General features: G+C 40.0%; 1 protein-coding gene across 1 annotated transcript in view; it reads right to left on the bottom strand.

The window, feature by feature from the left end:
* C22H2orf73 (chromosome 22 C2orf73 homolog) overlaps positions 1–11579 on the bottom strand; it is a 37963-nt gene extending 26384 nt beyond the window's left edge. The window contains 2 exon segments of the mRNA XM_051164695.1: positions 8310–8517; positions 11554–11579. Coding sequence (XP_051020652.1) covers positions 8310–8517; positions 11554–11579 — 234 coding nt within the window.
* Positions 11580–19096: the final 7517 nt, after the last annotated feature.

Here is a 19096-nt window from a genome sequence, read left to right as displayed (position 1 = left end):
GGTATCACAGGCACAAGCTCAGGTTCTCATGGTAACACACACTTCATGGAGACTGTCCACTAGCACTCTTTCTTTCTTTCTTTTTTAATAATCCATGAGGTTTATTAAATGAGCATGGGGAGAGAAGGAAAGGAGGAGAGGCACGAGAGAGAGAGAGAGAGAGAGAGAGAGAGAGAGAGAGAGAGAGAGAGAGAGAGAGGAAGAGAGGAAGAGAGAGGAGGAGGGAGAAAGGTGAGAGAGATGAGAGAGAAAGAGGGTAAGAAGTAAGAGAGAAAGGGAATAAGAGCTGGGATTCTTAAATATAGAATAAATATTTTCACAAAGACATTAACTTATAAGTGGTATCTAAAATTGGTCATATATTTTAGCTAAAATATATCTGCTCGGTTACTATACTACCTTCTAGTAACAAAGCCATTAAAATGAACACAGTAGTTATATTTCAATGCTAAATATTTATTTTATTTATAGACCACACACATATGTTAACATGATTTAATCTAAAATTATGTCCTATTCTTTTTATTATAACATAACAAATGATGTATTATCTAAAATGATATTTTGCAAAGTTGTTACTCCATGATCCACTCCACATCATGGAATGCGTTTTACATACTACAAAAACATGTAATGCTACACGTATGTAAAAGTGAAACATAACTGGAATGACAATTTTGTTAAGACTATTTCAGGATACTCAGTCTATTTTACTGCTTTTTCTTCTATTTTGTGTCACACTTCTGAGCACAGCACACATTGGCTTTTAATTCATAAACCTGTATTATTGAATCAAAAAAAAAAAAGAAAAAACTGCCCTAAGGGGAATTATCTCCAATGTTACTAAAATGTCAGTAGAGAAGAGAATTGATAGGTTCTTAGCATCTATAACTATTCAGCCCTTAGCAACTGAGAGAGCAACGAACTGTTGTTATTCAACTCGATGAAAACACTAAAGCTGATCAAGGAGAGGCCTTGAAGGAAAGCAACGCCACACCTGGAATGTTGGGGTCTGACTACGCACCATTATGATCTTGGGTATAAGATAGTAAATGTTGGACTGCCGACATGGCTCAGGGTGTGAAAACACGATCCAAGGTGGCAGTTTAAGAGACAATGCGCCCCCCCCCCCGCCCCCATGATCCTGTTTGGGGAGGCTTAGGAGGGGCTGCCTTACTGGAGCTCTGCCTGTTTGCTCCCTCTGTGTTGTGCTCTTCTGTTCCTGCTGCCACGCCTGATGCGTGATTGACGCCCTGCTTCCCTGCCTACAATACACTCTTAATACCTTTGAAACCATAAGCCAAAATAAACCCTTTCATAAGTCACTTTCGGTTGTGGTGTTTTGTCACAGCAATAGAACAGTAACTAATAAAGCAGGCCTAGAAACGTGAGTTTGATCCCCAGAACCAGCAGTAGGGGGCTAGAACTGTCTCCTGAAGATGTCCTCTGACCTCCACGCATGCACTACAGCACTCTAACCTGCTCAGACATAGAAATAGTAAAAATAAAGTACATGTCTTTAAAAAAAAAAAAAAACGCTATGAGTCTATACTAAAAGATGTCTATAATGTTTTAAGCAGATTGAGTATGTAAATTACTGACGGTTGAGGCTCCATTGATGCACACAGAAAGAGGCATTCTCAGGTCCCTCCCACAGAGCTCCACAGGGACTTGGCTCTTAAATGAGATTAGCATCTAAAAGGACAAGCATGTGGGGGGGGGGGGAGTGTGTACTCTATGGATATTGGCTCAATTCGACAGATTGTTGAGAAGTTTAGAAATAGGATAAAACTGTGAAAATGCCAAAGACAGCAAAAATCCTATTTTGTGTGTGTAGGGAGGGTGGGGTGCGGGGGGGGGGGGGGGAGCAAGAAATGAAGGATGGCTAGCCATACTGGAGAAGAGCGCTGTTCTGAGCTAAAGGTGCTGCTCCTAAGCTCCAAGTGGTGCAAGGTGCCATGCACACTTACCCGAGCGTTAGAAACTGTACAGGACACAAAGGGAGTAGATCTCAGTGTGTCAAATCAGCTTCAACAACTTGCAGGCAAGAGTAATGAAATAACCAGCAGTTTTAAGCAGGTTTCACAGCAAGTGAGGAACTAGGACATTCAGGACAATAGGCTGAAGCTGACTGAAGTCCTAGATTTCCAAAATGAGCTGGAACAAGGATTTTTAAGTTAAGACTACTTGGTATAGGTCTTAAGAAAATTCTAGAACAGATTACTAAGCAGATGGTGCCTTCTCACTATCTGGCTAAAAATAGTCATTTGCTACTGGGTCTTGGATGGCCTGCTTTCTCATAGCTCTTCTCTACTCCACGATATGGCAGCGCTTGTTATGCCCAAGCTAGAACATAAATGCCTTACTTTAAGCACAATTCTGAGGCGGGCGTATCCCTTTACAGGTGAGAAAAGTATAGAGAGATTAAGAAATGCTTCCAGGTATAGCACTGGCCACCAGCCTCCAGCCACCCTGGATTCTGTGCCCTGTGCTTATTCCCAACACAGCTAAGGTGGATAAGCACAAGGTTAATCATGTCATCTCAAAGTACTAAATGTCTTATCTGTGCTGTGGAGCTGGACCTCCATGGATGGAGTAATTCATAATGTAAGTTCATTGCTTTCAATTCCAGAGCCTATGAAGTATAATAAACAGACAGACTGGCTCCGGTAGGTGTGGCAACTTTAGTTTCAGCAGGAGTCTCCATTTCTCCAGGAGTCAGGGGTGGAAGGGAAAAGAAAGGCCTGATAATGCCAGCCTTGCCCTTTTAGGGCAGAACTGAGCCCACCCACGAGGGCAGTACCTTCAAGGCCTTGGTCTCACCTCTCAACCCAGGTGGTGACATTTAAATTTCAACATACATTTTAGAGGAGACAGACTTTGAAACTGTAACTATAACTGCCCTGATGGAGTTTTCTTATATTATGATTGTAAGGCATATACCTATATCATCCACTGTTGGTGAGCAGTTACTCAAGTAACTGGAAAAGTGACTATGGGCAAGGAAGCCGTTAGAGAATGCCTGGACCCCCGGAGGATAATGTAACCAGAGATCTTGAGTTCCCCTTCAAGCAAAGCTCTTTAAGAATTTTACCAAAATTATCTCTTTAGTTTTATAAGTATAAAGGAAATAATAAACACTTTTTCTTAAAGTCTGATTAGTGAATTAGGATTCTGTGGTTAGAGCACTTTCATGAATAGTAAACACATCTTCTCTTCAGTGGCACCCTTGTTACGTTCTTTTGGGGGCTCTCTTCCTCATACCTGTGAAGTGTTGTCATGAGAACATGTATGCACCTATGTATATGTGCATGCCTTTTGATTTAAGTGTTTTCTCACAAGATGCTATGAGATTATTGAAATAGATAGAGGCTTCCTGTCCTCTTACCTCACTCTCAGGTGAAAGGTTAATAGAAGTCACTGTTCCATGGCTCACTGGCTTTGACATGGAAATTATTTTATGGTGAAATAAACCAAACCAGGAAAAGTGGCAGAGCTTTGGAGGGCAGGATATCCCCTTCCCTCTCTTTCTCCCTCATTCTCTATCTCCTGTCTTTGTCTCTTATTCCCTGTCCTGTAAATGTTGTTTTTATTTCCTCACATGAGGGCATGAGAAGAGAGCTGTACCCAAGCTTTACTTATATATGGCTTCGGCTGAGCCCAGAACACTTTCGTCTAACTATCCCTAAGCCTAGGCCTGGAAGCTTCTGGCTTTCATGTAATATAATCTATAAGCCCAGACCTTGAAAACTTTAGCTTCCAGCCTCCATCTGCTAACCTAGGCCTAGAATGTTTTCAGTCTCTGAGACTTACTGCTGAATAAACTCACCCTTTCCAGCTTTTTCTGCCTGGTTCAATTCAGCTGTTCTGGCTCAAACTCCTCTCCAAGCTGACTGTTTCAAAGTACCTTTTTTTTTTTTTTTTTTTTTTTTTTTTGTGCTTCTGGTTGAATTGGTCAGCTTGGAAAAACTGTACCTAAACTCCACAAACAAAACTCCATGAATTCAACTGGACTGAACTGCACAGAACTGTACTGTAATGTCTCCACAAACTACTGTATTCCTGTACTGTGCTTTACTCCTCCACTGTACCACACCATTTGTCCCCTCTCTGCCTGCTCTTAAGTAGCCTCTCTCTCATGAGAGTTGGGCATATCCTATCTCTATCTCTGACTCATTCAGGCAAATCTTTCTCTGATTCATCAGTTTGCCCTTCAATTAGACATCACTGTTTGGGATTAAAGGTGTGTACTAAAGTCCTATCTGTATTCCAGCCAGAGGTATTAAAGGTGTGCATTACAGCTAGATCATAGAGACCCAGGTCTTTGGATGTGATCCCTTGCCATGTTGCTGGATTAAAATTCCTCTACATTGCCCTTTGTCCCTCTAGGGAAAATAAATCTTCTTTGTGCTAAGAACTTGGTTTTGGTGGTCCTGGACTGATACTTTTCCTTTCAGTATCAATATTTAGAAATTAAAAATAATGTTTTTTCACTGTTGGACTAACTTAAAAAAGAACAAACAAAAACAATAGCAGCAGTGAACCAATTTCTAGCACCCCCAATTTTATGTCCTTAGGAAGAACTGTATATATGATCCTTTCCTTTAAAAATCTTGTAAACCAATAAAACTCAATGCTAGGCGTGGTAAGACATATCTGGAATCCCAGCAGTCAGGAATCTGAAGCGGGAGAATTTTAGGATCAAGGTTTAGGTTACCTACATAGGGAGATACTATCCTACCTAGAGGCCCAACCAAACTAACCAACAAACCAAAGAAAATGTAAAGTCAAACAACTGGTGCTGAGATCTCAATGTACTATCATACCAGCAGAGAACAGTTAAAATATTTAGGCAGCTTAATTTTATTTTAAAGCCAGAATTACTATATTTTAATTAAGCTAACTTTTAAAATGAAATGTCCTCTTGAGTAAAAGAACAAAGTTTACATACATGTGAAATCAAATTGGACATTTTTTAGGTTCTTTGAAGTGAGGGCATTTGCAAGTTCATTGTTGCTTTCCTTTTGTTTTTGAAATATGAATATTCTCTTTACTGTGCACACCAATCCCTCTTTCACAGTGGAACATTTACCTCATCTGTGTTTTACTGCATTTCAGACTCACTTTGCTTGATTCTTAATGGTCTAGTACCAACAACCATGAGTATACTTCAATTGTCAGCTACCCTCGCTGATAGCAGTCCTTAGTTTTTGTTATTGCTCACAATACCTATAAAGTAGAGTAAATTATTTGGGATTAGGCTTTAAAGCTTCTACCTGTCTTCTTTCTATTTTCTGAACCAGTTTCTTTCTCTTAATGTCTCCACTGTAGGGAAAGATGGCTTAAATTCAACACTGAATGGTAGATGGCATCAGTATGGAGGGTTCGTCCAGACTATCTCCATTTAAATATGATGTGAGAGCAGAATGCCACCTAACCAGAGATGGGAAGGAAATGGAACAGGGTGAGGTGTATGAAACCATTCAGATGGCACACTTCTCCTATCACAAATGGAATGCTAGAAAACACATACGTGAGAAATTGCCAACATCTGTGCAGTGGCAGATTAGCAACAGCATCTGTTGTTTAGTCTCTGGGCTCAACACTGTGTTAGGTCTCCTACTACAGCATCCAGCTGCCAGTAGGATACAGTGGGCTCCTCAGTCTCAGGGCTGCACAGATCAACAGAATCTGCCACTAAGAACAATTGCTTCCTTTGTGTACCATGTATGTTCTACATGGTAGTCACTTCCTCGCTCAAGTATTCTTTATGAGATATTCTCTGATCATCTATTTAAGACTACAGTTCTCAGCCAGCAAGATGGCTCAGAAAGTAAACACACCTATCACTCAGTCTGATGAAATGAGTTTGCTCCCCTCAGTGCGCAGACAATGGAAGAAGAGATTAGACCTTGCAACACATACACACACACACACACACACACACACACACACACACACAGAGAGAGAGAGAGAGAGAGAGAGAGAGAGAGAGAGAGAGAGAGAGAGAGAGAGAGAGAGAGAGAACTAAAAGAAAAATAAAGTTGCCACTCTATGGCCAGCAGTCCTTCCTGTCCTCTATGCCCAGGCCATTCAACAGCTAATAGTTTATTTACGCTGCTCATTCCTCCATTAAAATATAAGCAGCCTAAGGTCAGAGCACTTTCCCCATTTGTTTGGCTCACTGATGAATCTGCAAAAGAGCATGACCAACTGTTGTGTAACAGTTTACTCAAAGATTAAAACGTTCCGTCCTATAAGAAACTTCAACAGGAAGGTAAATAACTCAACATAGCTTCAGGAAGTCCCTGAAACCGACCAGATTACTAGGCCCCTCCCTGCCAAAGTAAGCAATAAAGACTGCTGATAGTCCCTGTCAGAAGGGACTGAGCTGCAAAAACAAAACAAAATAAAACCAACCAACCAAACAAACAAACAAACAAAAAAACACCACCACCAACAAAAACCCAAAACAAAACAAAAAAACCAACCAACCGAACAACCAAACAAAACAAACAAAAATCCCTCTGTGACCAGACCAGATGCCTGGAGGAAGCAAAAGTCAGCCTGAAACTAGCTGCCTGCAAGAGGTTTAAAGCAGTCACTTGGAAAGGATACTCTCCAAGCCTTTGAGCTTCTACTGGTTATACAGTATATTCCAGATTTCCTAGTTCTTTTGAGCTGTCACCATGCTGGGGTGGACCTTGGTGATGAAGCTGTCTTTGAGTCATTTCTACTCCCATAATTAACCTCTCACCCATACTCCTCTAAGTAACCCCAATAAAACTCATTGATTAACTAAGTTAGTGTCTATACTTTAGTCTGTCATGGGTTCCCTATCTGGGATGAGTGTGTGTTGCATCTCAACAGAAAACATTTTGTCACACAACAAATCCTCATAAAAACCCTCTGAGAGATTACTATCTTTGCTCTACAGATGAGGAAAGCAAAGCTTATTTGCCCAGAGTCATGGAAAATATACAACAACAGAGAAAGAGTGAAAAATCTAGAAAGCAGTATATGAGATTTTTTTAAAAAGCCACGCAGTGTACAAATTAATCTGTATGCTTCCCTAGAAAATAAAAAATCATAGGAAACAGGTCAGTTTTGTAACTGTTGTTCTGGAGTGGGCACGAGTGAGCTCAGGGGAAGTTTGCAGGCTGACACAGCGTTCGCAGCTGGCTGTGTGTTGTGTGACATGTGTGATGGGTGACTAGCAATGGGTAGATCTACAGTGTAAATACCACAGTCAGCCAAATATGCTTATGTCTTAGACTCCTTGCTTGCAAATGGTTGCTTCACACTGCAAAAGGATATCCGAGGCAGGCGCTTTGAGATGGGGGATTCTCCTGGAGTATTGGATGGGCCTATGGTAATTTCAAAGGTCCTTTCACTAGGAAAGTAGGATAGCTATTCAGAGGAAAGATTTGAAGGTGTGCTGCTGCTGGCTCTGAAGAGGAAAGTGCTATGATCCAATGTATAGAGGCAGCCTCCCCACACTGGGAAAGGCAGGAACAGGGTCTCTCCCTTAGCAGACCCTCAAAGAACCAGCTTGCCAACAGCCGGGGAGACTGACTTGGGACTTCCCAATTCCAGGACTGCCTGAGCATGGACCTGTGTTGCTCCAAGTCAGTACTGAAGCTCGTAACTGATAACAACAGCAATAGGAGACGGATACAACAAACTATCCTTCAACAAACCCAACTTAAAAACAATGTACTATATTTAGTACAGTAGATAGAGTGAGAGGCGTGTGGCCAAGCCAATAGTTTTGGGGTCAGAAAGAAGACTGGATTATCTGTTTACTATGTAACTGCCCTGGAGTATTATCTGTAAGATATTTCAAATAATACATCATAGAAATTGTTGTAAAGATTAAAGAATACAATTTATACAAAAATTTAGCTTATTCCTAGAAAGTTATGCAAATTAAGTAGTGGAAGCTAGTCTTTTATAGGAAGTCTGACCATCTGAACGTCTTGGGAAGTGCTGTGTTAGCACATGGCACAAACACAACCCCACGAAGAAGGTCCTTCTACAGTCCTCCAGCAGCACTTACTGACTACAATGTGATGCTCTGGAAACATGATTGGCTGGATTCCCCTCCCCCTGCACCCCCAAAACACACATAGAACGTAGATGCCTGGCTCTTTGCCGGAAAAGCTCCAGGTTACTGCTGTAACCACTAGTTACAACAGCATACTATGAGATGTGTCATGCCCTTTAAATAGACTATGATCAAATTGCCCTGCAAGACAGCTTCCGAGTCAGTCTAACTCTATATTTTACATAACAAACATCATCCCAACCTGCTTTTCTGGCCCCTTACAGTCAATGTAGGGAACTGGCTCATTGTATGTTCTTTCATTTGTGTATATGAATTTAGCATAATTTACACGTCTTCGGTCCACACATGGTTTTGAGTGTTTTGTGCTTTTTCCCGGATTTTTTTCATGTTTGATTTCTTCTTTTTTTTCAGTTATGCATGCTATACCAGCATCTTCTATTTTATGCTCTCTGAAAAACATAATTAAGTAGCAAATCATTTATCCCAATAAGCATCTCAGTAATTATAATTAAAATAAGCTCTAAATATATTTCAAGCATTAGTGAAGACAATTTAGGTTTTATTAATGGTTTTGATAGCCTTATGCTATTAAAATTTAAAACTGGGATATCTACTCACTTTAAATCATGTAGGAAATAAAGGTATCTGTTAATAGTGAATATTCATCATGATATACTAGTATAATAAACAAACTATCATTTTCTTGGAGTAGTGACTTGCTTGTGCTCTTAAATCATGTTTGAAGTATTTATGCACATGGTAGGTTACATGCTAATCTGAACATACCTTCTTTACAAGTGTTATCATTGGGCTTGGATGATGGCTGAATGGGAAAGAACAGGTAAGAGCACTTGCCTCACATGTATCTGAGTTCAAATCTCAGTACCAATGTAAAAAACAAGGTGTGGCTGCAAGTATCTGCAGCCCTAGATGTGAGAGGTAGAAGCAGGAGCATCACTGGGGCCTGCTGCTGGCCAGGGTAGTTCCAGGTCAGTGAAGGCAGAGAATGGCAGGACAGGGCACCCCAACATCACTCCCACATAGCTGTGGGAGGTAGAAACAGGAGGGTCACTGATGTCCAGCCTAGTTCCAGGTCAGTGAAAGCGGAGACTGGCAGGACACCGTACCCAGCATCACTCCACATTAGCACATGTAGCCTCCACCATAGGTACATACAACCCATACAAGATAGATAGACAGACAGACAGAAAGATGAAAAAAGGTGAAAAGTTCCTATGTTACAAGCAGCCTTTCACACTCTATGCCTAGATAATTCAAGCATCTGGACAATGATAATTACTTAATTTTGAAAGTGCATTTGGAAAATATATAACCAAATGTTTACCATCTTTATAATTTTGAGAAAGGACAACTATGCAGGTTAAACAATCATTTCAATCTCAGTGTTCCTTGCTTCTAATAATTATGCTATAAACAAGCAAACAATTCTAGATGAGGTTTCACATACCTGTTATGTAGATTTCTGTGAGTTCAAGGCCAGTCAGGTCTATACAGCAAGACCCACGCTAGTTAGAGCTACTATCTCAAAACACCAAAAACTTATTGTAAAAGAAAATTAAAGATATGCTTAAAATGTTTCATAAGCCATAGAAAAAAAACTTTTCTAACCTCAAGGACCATTAGAGTCTGAAAGAAAAATAAGAGGGAGACAAGCTTAAATCTTGGCAGCTACTAGGAGGTGAAAGATGCATAAGAGGAGAAGAAAGTCAACTGCTCACTATCTGAGGATAGTGTGGCATCATAAATCGAGGAATTTTAATCCAGCAACATGGCTTCTCCAGCAAGGGATCACATCTGAAGACCTAGGACTGGATCCAGCTGGAATATAGACATACCCTTAGTACACATCTTTAATCCCTCTGGCTGGAATATACATACTTAATCTCTCTGGCTGAATTATAGACACGACACATTTTTAATTTCTCTGGCTTGAATTTAGCACATTCCTTTAATCCCAAACAGTAACAGTAACATCTAATTGAGGGGCAAAGTGACAGAGAAAGATTGATAGAATGAGTCAGAGATAGGATGTGCCCAACTCTCACAAGAACTGATAGAAAAGAGAAGCTACTTAAGAGGAGGAGGAGGAGGAGGGAGAGAGAGAGAACGAGATAGATAGATAGATAGATAGAGAGAGAGAGAGAGAGAGAGAGAGAGAGAGAGAGAGAGAGAGAGAGAGAGAACACAGGGTTTGTGGCACAGTACAAGAATACAGTAGAGTTTGTGCACACAGTACAGTACAGTTGAGTGTGGTTTGGCTGAGTTCAGTGCAGGCAGTTTGTGCAGGCAGTTCAGTGTATTCATGAAGTTCAGAGGAGGCAGCTTTTCCAAGCAGAACAATCACAAGCCAAGAGATACCAATTTGAATCAGTCAGCTTGGATAGGAGTTTTGAGCCAGAACAGCTGATTTGAACCAGCCAGGCAGAGTTTAAAAAGAACTAGAAAAAGCTAAGTTTATTTAGCACTAAGTCTCAGATATTGAGCACATTTTAGGCCTAGCTTAGCAGACGGAGGCTGGAAACTGAAGCCTTCAAGGTCTGGGCTTTCACGAGATTGGGTTATATGAGGGCCTGAAGCTTCTAGGCATAGCCCTAGGGACATTTAGATAAAAACACTCTGGGCTCTGCACAAGCCATGTATTCACAAAGCTTAGGTATGGCTCTCATCTCATCTCACCATCTGAGGAAATAAAAACAACATTTAGAATCCTGTGCCCTGTCCCCAAGGAGTACATCCATTTTCATTATGACCCCATCCTCTGTCACTCAAAAGCCACTTGAAGAATCTAGTGAGCCCTCCATAGACACCTGAAAATCAGCAGCAAGAATCTTTTAAACCTATGGAAGATTTTCTCCTAGGCTGAGAAGTTGTGCCTATGCCTAATTGAACTCAAACTACTTCTGAAACTCAACTTGTACATCAACACAGAGTGGTCCCAAGGCTGAAAACCAAGAAAGGTCAACAACAAAGCTGGGATAACAACAAGAAAGATCCAAACACTCACTCAAGAATGGTCACATATCCAAATCAAGAAATACCCCCATTGACAAAATTCCAGATACTTAGATGCCATTGCAAGCACACAGACAACATACACAACCAAGATGATAGGCCTCTTCTAGAAATTAGAACCCCCATAATAATAATCCCCCAAGAAAAATCAGTGTAGCTGATACACAGGAAATGATTTCAAAATAGCAATTATAAATATATTCAAGGAACTCAAAGAGAATATGAATAAATGCCTGAAAGAAGATCTAGGAAACACAAACTGCTGGAAAAATAATGTAAACAATTCAAGATATGAAAAGGGAATTAAATAAGGAGGTAGAATCTCTGAAGAAGAGCAAACTGAAAACTTTTAGAACTCAGGAAGTCAAACAAAAGGCTCAGAGGAAAGCTTAACCCCTGGACCATATGGAAAAGGGAGTATCCGGTCTTGAAGACAAGGTAGAGGAACTCACGCAGTATAAGGGAATGTTAAATCCATCTTGCAAGACTTTGGGTTATTATAAAGAGAACAAATGCATTCATAGTAAGAATAGAACAGTGGTTTCCAACCAAATGCTGTGACCCTTTAATACCGTTCCTCATGTGGTGTGGTTACCACCAACCATAAAATTATTTTCTTTGCTACTGTGTCACTTTAATTTTGCTACTGTTAAGATTGTAATGTAAATATCTGTGTTTTCTGATGATTTTAAGAGATCCCTGTGAAAGGGCCATTCAACCCCTAAAGAGGTAGCAATCTATATATTGAGAACTGCTGGGTATAAAAGAGTGAGAAAAAACTTAGAACAGAAACCTAGAAGAACTTTAGCGTAGAAAATATTTAAATAAAATCATAAAAAATTACTAAATCTAAAAAAAGAGATACGTTAATAAAGGTATACAGAATACCAAATAGACAGCACCAGAAAAGAAACTCCATCATGTCACATAATAAACCACCGAATACGTTAGAACAAAGAAAGGGCATTGAGAGCTGCAAGGGAGAAAAGCCAAGTCACATACAAAAACACGGACATTGGAACAACCACTGACTTTCATTTTTTTTCTTTCTTGAGAAAAGGTTTCTCTGTGTAGCTCTGGCTTGTCCTGGAACTCACTGTGTAGACCAGGACCAGGCTGGACTCAAACTCAGAGATCTGCCTGCCTTTGCCTCCCAAGTGCTGGGATTAAAGGTATGTGTCACCACTGCCCAGCAACAACTGACTTTTTAATGGAGACTAGTCTTTATAATGAGTTTCAGGCCAACCAGAGCTACATAGTGAGGCTCTTTTTCAAAAAAAGCAAAGCTTAGAAATAAATAAACAAATGTAATCCACCACATAAAAAGACTCAAGGACAAAAACTGAGTGAGCATCTCATTGGATTCAGAAAAGGGCTTTGACAATATTCAAAGTTTTCCATGACAAATGTTTTGGAGAATCTAGGGATATAGGGGCTTATTGTGTATTATATAACAAGTCTGCCCAGCATTAAGTTAGAGATAAATGCAAAGCATTTCTACTAAAATCAAGAACATGACAAGGATGACCACTATCTCCATCCCTGTTGAACACAGGGCTTGAAGTCTTAGATAGAGCAGTAATATAAGTGAAGGAGAGGATATCAAAAAAAGAAGTCAAAGTTGCCTTATTCGAAGATATGATTTTATACATGAAAGACACCTAAGACTCGATGAGAAAACTTCTAAAGCTGATGAACACATTTAGAATTAACACATACAAAAACCAGGAACCTTTCTATATACAAACAGATAACATAGTGAGAGCGAAATCGGGGAAGCAATACTACTCTCCTACTTTGTATATGTGTGTGTGTGTGTGTGTGTGTGTGTGTGCATGTGTATGTGTATGTGTGTGTTTGTGTGCATGTGTAAGTGTGTGTCTGTGTATCTGTGTGTAGAACAATATATGAATAAATCTAACTAAGTGAAAGACTTGTATAATAAAAAATTTTAAGATATTGAAGAAAAAGCTGAAGATATTGAATAAAGAAACTGAAGCTCTCTCATGCTTGTGGACAGGCAGGATTAATATTGTGAAAATGGCAACCTTATAAAAAACAATCAGATTAAATTCAATCCTCATCAAAATTCCAAACCAGTTCTTTGCAGAAAGTAAAAAAAAAAAAAAAAAAAAAAAATCTTAAAATATGTATGGAAACATGCACACACATGCATACACACACACACACACCAGAACAGTAAAAAAATTCTGAACAATAAAAGAACTGCTAGAGGTATCACTGTGCCTAATTTTAAGCTATCCTACAGAGCTATAGTAATACAACCAGCATAGCACTGTTATAAAAACAGACAGGATTGATAGAATAGAATTGAGGACTACAATATAAGTCCACATACCTATAGCCACTTGATTTTTGACAAAAGGGTCAAAACTATACACAGAAGAAAAGGTAGTACCATTTAAAAACTGTACTGAGCCTGGCACTGGTGGTGTATGCTTTTAATTCCAGCACTTGGGAGGAAGAGGCAGGCGAATCTCTGAGTTTGAGGCCAGCCTAGTCTGCAGAGTGAGTTCCAGGACAGAGAAAGCCTGTCTTGAAAAAAAAAAAAAAAAGTGATGGTCATAGTGGATAGTGGCATGTAGAAGAGAGAAGGAAACCAGATTTTTTATTTTTTTGAGACAGGGTTTCTCTGTGTAACAGCCCTGGCTGTCCCAGACTCGCTTTGTGGACCAGGCTGACCTTGAACTCACAGAGATCCACCTGCATCTGCCTCCCGAGTGCTGGGATCAAATATGTGAGCTATTTATTTTTAGACTTGCATAAAGCTCAACTCCAGATGAATCAAGTACCTTAACAGAAGACCTAATACCCTGAATTAGACAGAGGACAAAGTGAAGAATAGGTTTAAACTTAGTGGCACAGGAACAGACTTTCTGAAGAGGACTCGGGTAGCACTGGCATTAGGAACAACAACTGACAAACAGGACATGAAACAAAATGCTTCTGTACAGCACAAGGCACCATCATTCAAGTGAAGAGGCAATTTACAGAATGGGAAAAATTCTATTAGCTATACATCTGATGGAGGATTATTATCTAGGAGATATAAAGAACTGAAAAGGTAAACAGGAAGAAAATAAACAACCCAATTTTAAAAATAGGGCAAGGAATTAACCAGTTCTCAAAAGATAAAATGCAAATGACTGAGAAACATTTCAAAAAATAGTTCAACATTTTTAGACAGCTAAACCTAATTTGAGATATCATCTTACCCCAGTTAAAATAGTTAATGTTAAAAACAAACAAGCAAACAAACCAAAACCAAAACCATTAACAACAAATGACTTAGTGATCAATGGGAGAGAGTCCAGCCCATTGTGGGTGGTGCCATCCCTGGTCTGGTAATCCTGGGTTTTATAAGAAAGCAGGCTGAGCAAGCCATGTTAAGCAAGCCAGTAAACAGCATCCCTCCGTGGCCTCTGCATCAGCTCCTGCCTGCAGGTTCCAACTGTGCTTGAGTTCCTGTCCTGGCTTCCTTCAGTGGTGGACCATGTTCTGGAAATGTAAGCCAAATAAACCCATTCCTCCCCAACTTGCTTTTTGGTTATGGTGTTTCGTAGCAGCAATAGAAACTCTAAGACACTCACCATGACTCAGTCCAATTTCTTATACAACACAGGATCATCTGTCCAAAGATGGCATCACCCACCCACAGTGAGCTAGGCTCTCCTACATCAATCATTAATCAACAAAATACCCAAACAGACATGACCACAAGCCAATTCAATGGAGTCATTTCCTCAATTAAAGTATTCTCTTCCTAGATGAATATACTTTTGTCAAGCTGACAAAACTAACCAGCACACTACCATTGTGGAAGCATGCAAAAATACACACATCTAATAAGAGTTTAAATGAAATTGTCCTATAATGATAGAACAATGACCCAACTAGACACCACATGCCAGCAAAAAAAACTCCAGTACCAGTGATGGATTCTCTCATTAAAAAATTTTTTTCACCAATGGGATTGCATAGACCCTCAAGCATTACAGGTTATATCCATTACTCTTGGTTATCCTCCAGAACTTTAAGACCCTATTGCTCAAGATACCACATACTTGAGTCATAAATATAGAGAAATTATGTATTGGCTTTGCAGCTTTATCTCTATTGGCTAGCTTTCATAGTGCTGAAAGGTGCTATATACACTATAGAGAGCAGGAATCATGAATACCACCCAGCTGCAAATCCCATGAGCCACAATGACTGTCTTGTCAAGGTATGCCCACAGATTCAAGGGCATACACATTACAAGAGCGTGTGAATGGCTTCAATAGGCTCATATGCTTGAATATGTGGTATACAGTTGTTTGGAACTGTTTGAAAAGGGTTAGAAGGTGTGGCCTTATTAAAGAAGGCATGTTACTGGGGGCAGACTTTGAGGTTTCAAAATACTTGTGCCATTCCTAGTCTGCTCTTGTTTTGCCTTTTACTTTGTGGGTCAAGATATGAACTCTCAGCTGTTTCTACAACTATGCCTTTACTCTGCCATCAATGACTCTAACCCTCTGAAACTGTAAGACCAATTAAATACTTTCTTGTAGAAGTTGCCTTATTGCCATAGCAGTAGAAAAGTAACTAACATAAGGAGTGACCACTTTCTGGTTGGATTTAATGCCCATTAATGGGGCCAAGGACATATGATTACATACATCATAGGCCCTGGGGGTACCTATTATTCTGCTAAATGGACATAATAGTTAAATGATTCCTAATGACTAGTTGCTATAACCCATAGATCTGTACATCTGTCATCAGAGAAGCTACTTATTGCAATAGCTGTCATAGCACAGAGACCCACAGTTGGTCATTATTGAAAGAATAAGAGACTTTAAAATACTCAGCCCTAAATGGGACATCTATATCATACTATTCCACTCAAGGCTAAGGGATCTTCATAGGTATTTGAAAGATTATCAACAACCAGAAGGTTGGGTGACTACAAGGAAACAGTGCTTCCTGGACACAACCAGAGAGTTGCACATATGAATTCATAGCAAGTACAAGACTCACGCAAAATTAAGCCAGGCAGTTACCAGCATGGAAGGGGGCAGATGGGCACAAAACTCCACCCCTACCCAGGGAGCTATTGACATATGATAACTACTAGGATAGAAGAGTCAGGGTTTTGTTGTTGTTGCTGTTGTTTATTGTTGTTGTTTTGTTTTGTTTTTTAAGATGGTGTGACCCTGGTAGAATGACCATGCTTCAGGGCAGGCCCTATACCCAAGAGTATTTGGGTAACACTAATGGATTCAATGGGTTAAAAAAAAAAAAAAAGATAAGAAAAGGAATAGTATGAGAGAACATGATGCTGGTAGGTAGGAAGTTAAGGATAGAGCTGGCAGGAATTCTGCTTTGCCATATTCATAGCCCACTACCTTATTTCAAATCAAAGCTAACCCATCCTTTCTATTGTGTCATTTTTTCAAATGGCTTTCTACTACATTTACAATAAAATCTAGTCTCCTGATCATACCTAGTGTGGCCAGAGCCATCAAATCTCTTCAGCCTCATTCAAGCTTCCTTGTCCTCATCTTCAGTTCTCTCTTGTCCTCAGGGCATCTGCTCATGCACTTCCTCCTCCAGGACCAATGTTCTTTCCTAGCTTCCTGAACAACTCTTCAGCATCATTTATGATGGTGTCAGTTGCCAAGTCACCTCCCAGGTTCCCCTTCCCATGATTCTGTAGGCTTGTCCACTCGTTTTATGGTTCCTACTAAAACTCAGATCATATGCATCTAGTTATTTGTTCTTAGTAAGCACCAGAAACACCCTATTTTATTGATCACTGTTTGCCTGACACCCAGGTGAGTGAGTGTGTCCTGTTTAGTTTAGGTAAATGGTTTCATGTAGTTCAGGTGAATGTACTAGAATTATTTTTTTACTCTGGTTTTGCTTTAGCAGTATACTTTTTTTTGTTTGTTTTGTTTTTGGGTTTGGTTTTTGATTTTTTTTTGAGACAGAGTTTCTCTTTGTAGCCTTGGCTGTCTTGGACTCACTCTGTAGACCAGGCTGGCCTTGAACTCACAATGATCCACCTGCCTCTGCCTCCTGAGTGCTGAGATTAAGGCCACCACACCCAGCTTAGCTGTATACTCTTAACCCTGACTCCATCCCACATAAAAACATTATTTATACTCTGTTATCTTAGTACCAAAAAATGTCTCTCTGCAAAGATTTAGAAAAACTAATTTCTACAAAAAGTGTAAATGACTTCTAAGACATTTCTAGTACATTCATAGAGATCTGTATTTATTTAAAAATTGTAACTTTCTGGTCAATTAATATATCACTGTGAACTCCTTGGCATCAGTTTTCTCCATCTGTTTCTCATAGTTTGTAACCTACCAAACACATTTATACTGGAATTAGATCCTTGAAGGAAAGGACTATGGATGTTGGTTTACACATTTATCCATTTACATTGTTCTGCATTTCATGGTATTAATGACTATAGATAACAAATAAATATGAAATACATGATTCTGTAGTGACATCTTTGTACAAAGAAACTGTCCAAATAAAACACTAATGTGCCTGAGACTCTGGGTTCTATATGAGCAGTGCAGACAACAGCAACAACGCAAGAATACTAATAGGCTCTAAACGCAGTCAGGCTTGGATTGGAACCCTAATCCATCTAACATCTAAGGTTCCATTCCCGTATTTATATCAAAGAACAATAATAGCTATTGTGGAGATGTGAGAGAAAGAGCAATGCTGGCTAATTCACTCAGCAGGTGTTTACATGCCAGCTGCTGAGCAGGAAGAAAACAATTGAAAATTCCTGTCTTCACATGGCTTATATTCTAGTGAAGGCAGAAGAGAAATAAAAAGGGACATATATAGTCTGTTAGATGGTGCCACATGGTAAGGACAATATCCAGGCGAGGAAAAGGCATGCATGTATGTGAGAGGAGAGGCTGCATTGGTAGGTAGGGTGGGGGCTGTATTGTGAAGGTGGTAATTGAAAAAAGAAAGGGAGGAGTAATGAGCTCAAACTAAGTGCATATTTGAGGAAAGAACATTCCAAAAGAGCCAACTGTAACTGTCAAAAACTCTAACAGAAATGTGTCCATCTGAAGTAGCGTCAGTAGTGACCTTATCAAAACCCAAATCTGTAGGTGTAGTAGTATTGTAGTCTCTGAGGCTTGTTCCTAGAAACTTGTTTCAGCTAGTTTTCTAGCTGTCCCACAGTAAGAACCACTGTCCTAACGGTAGAAATATCACCTTGCAAGCAGGTGTCCCTGGCACCACATCACGCCTCCTAGCTATACTACCTGCATCCCACAGTTCACAAAAGGTTCAGGCTGTCCGGAATCACCTGGGCCTTGCTAAGCCACAGATTGGTGTGGGGAGACCCTGAGACCTTTCATTTCCACTCGTTCTTCGGTGATGCTGATGCTTATCTGAGGGTCACTCTGAGGATCACTACAGGTGACTGCAAGTGAGCAGAGCTTGCCAGAGCGAGGCAGTAGGTGAGGCAAGAAGGGGGAAGGAGCGGTACTCTTGTAGGAGGCGCCTTGGCTTTTACTGTGCAGCAATCTGAGAGAAACATTTTTTAAGAGGCTCCGTGGACAAGGTTGCAGAGAGGTTAGGGAAACAAAGTGGTGGTTGTATCCATGGAAAGCTGGTACTTGAGACTAGGTGAGGACTATAGAGGAAAGCAATGAAAAGTAGAGTCCAGATAATTTCAGCACTAAAGCAAATTTTGCTGAAGCACTAAATGTGGGATATGAGAAGTGATTATTTTAAGATGGCATCAAGAATCTTAAGCACCAGCCTGGCACACGGTGTGAGCTCAGTAAACGATGCATTAAAAACAAACAAACAACAACAAAAACAAAAAACAAAAAACGACATCGTTATCACTCAACCCCTGGAGAGCAGCGGAGAAAAAAAAACCTTGGATGAAGTGTTTGGCCTGGATCATAGGTCCTGAGCCACTCCTTGGGTCTTGGTTAA

This window comes from Acomys russatus, chromosome 22 (assembly GCF_903995435.1).
Source record: "Acomys russatus chromosome 22, mAcoRus1.1, whole genome shotgun sequence".
In the NCBI taxonomy this organism is placed as follows: Eukaryota; Metazoa; Chordata; class Mammalia; order Rodentia; family Muridae; genus Acomys; species Acomys russatus.
This window is presented reverse-complemented; position numbering and strand designations above follow the sequence as displayed.